Genomic DNA, 7,035 nt, shown 5'->3' on the forward strand with positions numbered 1-7,035 from the left:
TCTCACTGAAAACAGCGTTAGTCCGTGTTAGTTGCATCCAAAATACACAAATTAGAGACAAAACAATAGCAAAAGTGTTCGGGAAAGTAGATACGTTTTGGACGTATCACAGAGCGGCACATGACCCGGAGCGTGGAGTGGTTCGGCGCAGCATCGTCCGCGTAGGCAGTTCTCGGAGGGGGGAAGGTCCCGGAGGAAGGCATGGTCCGCGGAGGCAGTTAGCCGACGCCACGCAGGCCTTGTTTGGTACTAGTGTTTCAGTGGGGATTAGTGGGGATAATACTCTAGAGTATTGGGTGAATCACTGCTGTCACCCAATCCCCACAAAACCCCATCCCCAATCCACTAGGTAGGAGTAGAGTATTGGGGATTAAAAAAATTACACTAAAATTTGGGGAAAAAGTGGGGATAAGTGGGGATGAGTGGGGATTAAACTCTCTCATACTCTAGCACCAAACATGCATTGGGAATAAGTGGGAATTTAAAGTTTGGAGTGGATTATCTCCGCTAATCCCCACGAAAACTCTAGTACCAAACAAGGCCGCATGGAGTGCCGAGCTCGGGGCCGGCGGTCTGCGCGACGGCGAGCCAGTGGGACGGCCAGAAACTGATGCGGCCTCCACGGGTCCAGGCGACCGAGTTCACTGGCTGCGCAGGTCGTCGTGGATCGACCCTGTGGAGCACCTGGGCAACAGCGCCGCGATTGCTTTACCTGTAACAGCATATTGGCAGCTAGAACTGATCTCTCCATGGTAATTCCTGAAGAACGCATTTGGCCTTGGCCCCCACCGGTAGTACTACATCCCAATCAAGAACACATAATCATAATCATGGAGGAGTTTGCCTTGCTCTTGTCTCTTCCTCATGCTTCCCATCAAATCCATGTAAGAATACATTACATGTACTCTGCTTTTCTCCTTCTCTGGCTATGCGAAATCTCTTGATGGACCGGCTCTTTGGTCCTACTTATATTAAAAAATTGCAAAGCTGGAAACCAGATTCAGTTACCATTGAGGCATTGGCCCGCCTCGTTCTCTTTCTACATCACGTGAGTAGCCAGCCTCCCCTAAATTCTAGATTAAGGAGCGGGAGGTCGTGAACGCTTAGATGCGGCGCCTTGAAGGATCAACTGTCTATGGGGATCGGCTGCCAGGAAGCTCGATCTGACCGTCAGGTGCTTGACTCGGTTGCCGGAGTGCTCGATCTGGCTATCGTGGACCCGTCGGGAAGCTCGCCCAGGTCGTCGCTTCCTTCCTAGCGGATCCAATGACAGCGCGGAACAATGAAGGGATTGCAGTCAAGTACTTAGCTTCTTGGCGGCTTATATTGCTGGCGAATCAAATCGTCTTCCTTTGGGAGTCTATTACCTTCCGCCTGGATCAGGTCGTGCTGGGCAAGGCAAAGTAATCTCGAATTTGGAAGGCGCCTCAGAATCAGCTCGCGCGGCGCCTCGACCAGCCCAGAATGCGCGCGACGAAGACAGCGCCTCCAACGAACCGGTACAATGGCACCATCTTGTATTATGCGATTTGGTGGGAGGACAAAACGGTCCAAGAAAAAACGTTGACGAAACTTTTTGGTAGAAACCTTAGCTCCTTTATTATTAGGTATAGATTTTAAAATGCAAAAATAGTGTTTATACTTTTATGTTCAGATTTCCACATTACTATACCCCATTTTTTCTTCGTATTAGTCATATATATATTATTTGTGATATTCGACATTTTTATCCAAGCTAGTCTACTGTTCTACCCAATGCAACTGAATTTTTATTCACCAAATTAATATTATTCAAGAAGCTCAAATTCATGTTACTTTATTATTTTTCACCAAGTAAATTTTCTTACTACATGAGCATAAAAAACACTTTTGGAAAATTATGTACAAATTAAGTTAGGGTTGGCATTTAATGAGAGGAGACCAATAATTCTTAATGGGCGAAAAGTGGAATCCACCAACCTATGTTTGGCATCAAAAAATATCTGCTATATTCAGAAAATACTTCGGTTCCTGAAAATAGTGAAGTGTTCAATACTTTAAGGTGTTTGGATCAAGCAAATATTGTGATTTTAAAACTGAAGTATTCTCTAAAACTATGGTTTTTTTTTGTTGGAGTATTGGAGAAAGAGGACTTTACCCTCTCTTTTTTCGTAAAACTGAGAAAAAAGAAAAACTATGGTATTTGTTAGCCAGGTGTTGTTGGAATACTTTAGTTTTAAAATACTTCGGTTTAGAAAATACTAACCTACTAAGAGGACTTGAATTCATTTTCATAGCGGGGCGATGACGGAGCGAAGTGTAGGGAAATGATACGCGAGGGCCGGCCAACCGCTGGTCAACCTTAGCTTCATAGCTAATGAGCTCGCTCATGAAATATGATGCCGTACGTATCGTGATACTATAGACGGTAGTAAATTTAGTTTAAGCGTGCTTATAGAGCTAGCTTGGATAGGAGACGTGTGTGAGTGTGTGTTAACTTTACTCCTGTCTTCCTTACTAGCATTTTTGCCAAGGATTATAACACCATTGATTAATAAAGCTCCTGATTCGCAAAAAAGTCAAAGTTTACACTCATCAGAACAAATACAAATCTATGTATTCTTACCAATAACCAATGCTTGGTAAAATTGCTTTATATAGATGTGATCCGTTTATATATATCTTAACCATGACCGTAGCTGCTAAAACTGCGTTATATAGCATGCACACCACTTCAACAAAATCCACACTGTTTTTGTAAAAGAAAAAGGGAAAATGCTTCCAATCCGGCGACCGATCGCCCGCCGGTCGTCCTCGCTCACTCCCACGCGGCCCTATATGGGCCTGGTTTTTCGGCCCAAAATTGGAGTGTTGCTTTTTTTAAAAGAAATCTACAGTGTTTTTTCAGATTGTAATAATTAGATAAAAATTTGTTGTAAACTCACACGACATAATTTGTAAGATTTTTCTAAGTGATATGTTACGAAAATGTGTGCTTCTTGATATGTTGTAAACACAAGACTTTTTTGTTGTAATTATTTGTGATATTTGGTGTAATTGCTTTAGTCATGGACACTTTTTTTTTCGTAGTTCGTTAGTTTTGTAACAATTGCATATAAAAATTATAGAGAAAGCATGTCAGAGATGTTGTAATGTTTAACTGGACGTTTGCCATAAATTATTTTGTTGTAATCGCCAATAATTTTTGGTAAAATAGATGGTGATTTTTGTTGTAATTGGTTATATATAAAATGTGTTATTTTTAACCAAATTTTCACAGCCATGAACACATGTTTTTTGTTGTTATAGCTTTTGATTTTTTATTGTAATTGCTGTCAATTTTTGTTGTAAACCAACCTATAGCAAAATAATTGTTGTTTAACCACTTTTTTATAAGACTATTTGTTTACTTTTTTGTAATTTTTTTGTTGTAATAGTACATATGTTTTGTAAGCGGAGTGAGAGATTTTGTTGCAATACTATGTATGAGACTCGAATCAGTTGTCTAGCGGCAGTTTTGTCGTAAATATTGAGAAGGCCAGACCCAAAGAAACATACCCTTTCGGGTTAACTGGGTATGTAAGGATTGCGGGTTGAGTTTACAAAAAATCGGGGGATCAAATGCAAAAATTACGTCGCGGGTGATTTTGAACGTCGAATGACAATCGTGCGGCACGGAGAACAACCGATTTTTAGGCTTCCCATCACTCGACCGACGTGTAGTGTTATCCCAAGAAAAAGGGCAGCGCTCAGCGTCGGTCGCCCGTCGTGGGCTGCTAAAATCAGTTGTTGTCCCGGCCGTTGGATCGCGATCTACCGGCCAAAAATAGTAGCAGCAAACGTTTTGCATTTTAGCACCTCAAGTTTTGAGAAATCAACCCGCCGTCCCACCAAACCATAACGTGTATATCCTGCTGCCCCTAAGTATCTTGGTATTCACATAAAATGCCACCATGGTGATTTATTATTAGAACAGAGAGTTTTACAACAAAAACCTCTCACCCTGTGTACAATTTTTTTCGATATTACAACAAAAGCGGCACATCATTTTTTAAAAAGTAAATGTTACAGAAAGAGGTTAAACAACAATATTTTTGCTATAGATTGATTTACCACAAAAATCACTAGTTATTTTCACAAAAAATGCAACGTATTACAACAAAATAAAAATGATTGTGTGTTTACATACAATTTCAGCACTAATCATTATATGTACCGTACATACATTTACAACAAATTATCAATATATTTACAATAATAATTAACAACAAAAACAACTTTTTTTATTAGGGTGTTTACAATAATAGTCAGTTTTCCATGCAAGAAGTATCTTTACAATAAATCAGTAACATATTTACAACAATAGTTAATAACAAAAAACATTAAATAATTAAGGCGTTTACAACAAATAGTCGGCAACAGTTTTAACACTACAACAACAATTCCCATGTCAAAACTATATTTACAACAAATCACCAATATATTTACAATAAATAATTAACAACAAAACAACAAAAAAGCCGTATCCGCGTCCCCACACCACCTTGGCCATTTCCTCTCTCCTGCGCCGGCGGCAGCTCCGTCGTTGACAACACTCACCGGGGGTCGCTCGCGGTGTGTGAGGCGAGGGCCGCTCGCCGGGGAGAAGCGAGGCGGCATGCTCGGCTGGGCGGCGCACTCGGCGGGGAGGTACGGGGGCTCCCGGAGGAGGACATGGGCGTGAGGCTCGCCGGGGAGGGGGCAGGGGCCGCTCGCCGGGAGGAGCGAGGGGCCGCTCGCCGGGGAGAAGCAGAGGCGGCATGCTCGCCGGGCAGCGCACTCGCCGGGGGAGGAACAGGGGCTTCCTGGGGAGGAGAAGGGCGTGAGGCTCACCGGGGGAGGAGCAAGGCGGCGCGCTCGCCATGGAGGTCGGTAGGGCAGAGCTCGCTGCGGGGAGCACAGGCTGCGGTCCTTCATGAGAAGGTCAGAGAGATTGGGGGAGGAGAGGGATTGGGTGGTCACCGTGAAGATAAGGTGGTGGGACCCAGCAACGACCGATAATCAGCGCGTAATCGGGCGACAGATCTCAAGCGTTTTCCCAAGAAAAAGCCCTCCTCAGGCGGAATCTGGGCTGACCGATCTACTGCCAAGCAAATAACGCAGTTTCTGTTTGTTGGTTCATGGTTCTGCCCTAGATATACGGAAGTTCAAAACCCGAGTGTCCAGAAAATACTAAACACGAAGACGATAGAGATCGAGAAGACAAGACGATGGCGACTTCCATCACGGCGAACTTCGGCGACGGCAACTACATGGTGGCGTTTGATGAGGACGACATCTTCACGACCTACACGGCGTCCGGGGACACCGTCAACAACTGGCTCAGCCTCATCTACCGCATCCACCGCCGCCGCCTCGACCGCCTCATCGTCGGCCTTGATGTGGAGTGGCGGCCCTCCTTCACGCGCGGCGTCCCGCGTGGCCCCGTCGCGCTGCTGCAGATCTGCGTCGGCCGCCGCTGCCTCGTCTTCCAGATCCTCCGCGCCGACTATATACCGGACGCCCTCCACGACTTCCTGGAGGACGACCGGTTCACCTTCGTCGGCGTCGGGATCCACGGCGACGTGGGCAAGCTGAGGCACGAGTACGGCCTGGAGGTGGGAAGCTGGCAGGACCTGCGGTACCTCGCGGCGGAGAAGCTGGAGAAGCCGGCGCTGGAGAGCGCCGGGCTGCAGACCCTGGTGTGGGAGGTCATGGACGTCTGGCCGGAGAAGCCGCACCACGTGCGCGTTAGCGCCTGGGACGCGCCGCGGCTGACGGCGGAGCAGCTGATGTACGCGTGCGCCGACGCTTTCATGTCGTTCGAGGTCGGCCGGAGGCTCTACGATGACGACTACTAGGGAGAGGCGTCCAGGTTTTCTTGATCGTTTCATATGTTTCTTTTTTCGCCTGAGTTTGCTGGATTGATTATCATACATTTATATGCAATGTGAAATTGTATGTGCTTCAGTGGTGCACATGGGTGTTTTGTTTATGTAATGATAGAAGGAAAAATCTACACAAAGGTGCCGCTCGTTTTACTCTGCACCGCCTCACGATTAGTGAAACGTCATCGCACCCTATAATACAGAATCGCACATATCTTTACCCTGAATTCTTTCCGGCGGGCCGCGTGCCAAATCAATGTTCTGGGCGGACGCAACACCACGCGATAGCTCCATGCGTCCAGCTGTCACATAAATGGTAGGCTAGCTCATATTATGTGTTGTTTTTTAAGAAGCTGTAACTTTTAAATCGTGCGGCGAAATTATAATCCGTTTTCACTTCTTGAATCCCCACGACGAGAGCTTCGAAACTAGACCACATTTTCATATGTTTTGACGAATTTTTTAAATAGCAACTTTGATGTGCGACCGAGCAATTTTGTTGTGTAGTAAAACAACTTTCGTGTGCCGCAAAGCAACTTTTGTGTGCAACGAACATGTACATTTTTTGGTACATGAAAGCACACAACTTTGGTGCTCGACAACAATTTTGGTGTCCATTGGAGCAATTTTAATGTGTGACGAGTGGTGCCCGACGACATAATTTTGATGCCAACATAGCAATTTTCGTGCCCGGGGACACAACTTTGGTGCCAACACAGGAACTATCATGCGCGAACGAGCAACTTTGGCGCCCGAACGAGCAATTTTAGTGTCCTGAGCAACTTTGGTACTCGACAGAGCAAATTTGGTTTGTGACGGCCCAATTTTGGCATCCATCGAAGCAACTTTGGTGCCCACCGAATAAATTTTGATGGATGGCTGAGCAACTTTGGTGTCCAGCGATGCAACTTTCGTTGTGAATGTAGATTTACGTTGTGCAGCAAAGTTGCTTCGCCCCACACTAAAGTTGCATCGTCTCGCATTATAATTGCTTTGTCGCACGTAGAAGTTGCCTTAGAAAAAACTTTATCAAAATACATAGAAATGAGATCTAGTTTTGAAGAGCTCACCGCAAGTAATTCAAAAGTAAAAGCGGATCCTAATTTCGATATCTGGTGCAAAAGTTATATGATTTTTAATATTTTGAAAA

At 45.0% G+C, this 7,035-nt stretch overlaps 1 protein-coding gene across 1 annotated transcript; it reads left to right on the forward strand.

Moving 5' to 3' along the window:
- The first annotated feature begins 5,228 nt into the window (after window positions 1-5,228).
- LOC124689949 (Werner Syndrome-like exonuclease) lies at window positions 5,229-5,858 on the forward strand. The gene has a single exon (XM_047223399.1). It carries the CDS (start codon window positions 5,229-5,231, stop codon window positions 5,856-5,858), a length of 630 nt encoding a protein of 209 aa, XP_047079355.1.
- The last annotated feature ends 1,177 nt before the right edge of the window (window positions 5,859-7,035 follow it).

The sequence above is a fragment of the Lolium rigidum genome, chromosome 2 (assembly GCF_022539505.1).
Source record: "Lolium rigidum isolate FL_2022 chromosome 2, APGP_CSIRO_Lrig_0.1, whole genome shotgun sequence".
NCBI lineage: Eukaryota > Viridiplantae > Streptophyta > Magnoliopsida > Poales > Poaceae > Lolium > Lolium rigidum.

Bases quoted from the DNA above. Each gene is read 5' to 3' on its own strand.
- LOC124689949 (XM_047223399.1), top strand. From the start codon at position 5,229: ATGGCGACTTCCATCACGGCGAACTTCGGCGACGGCAACTACATGGTG.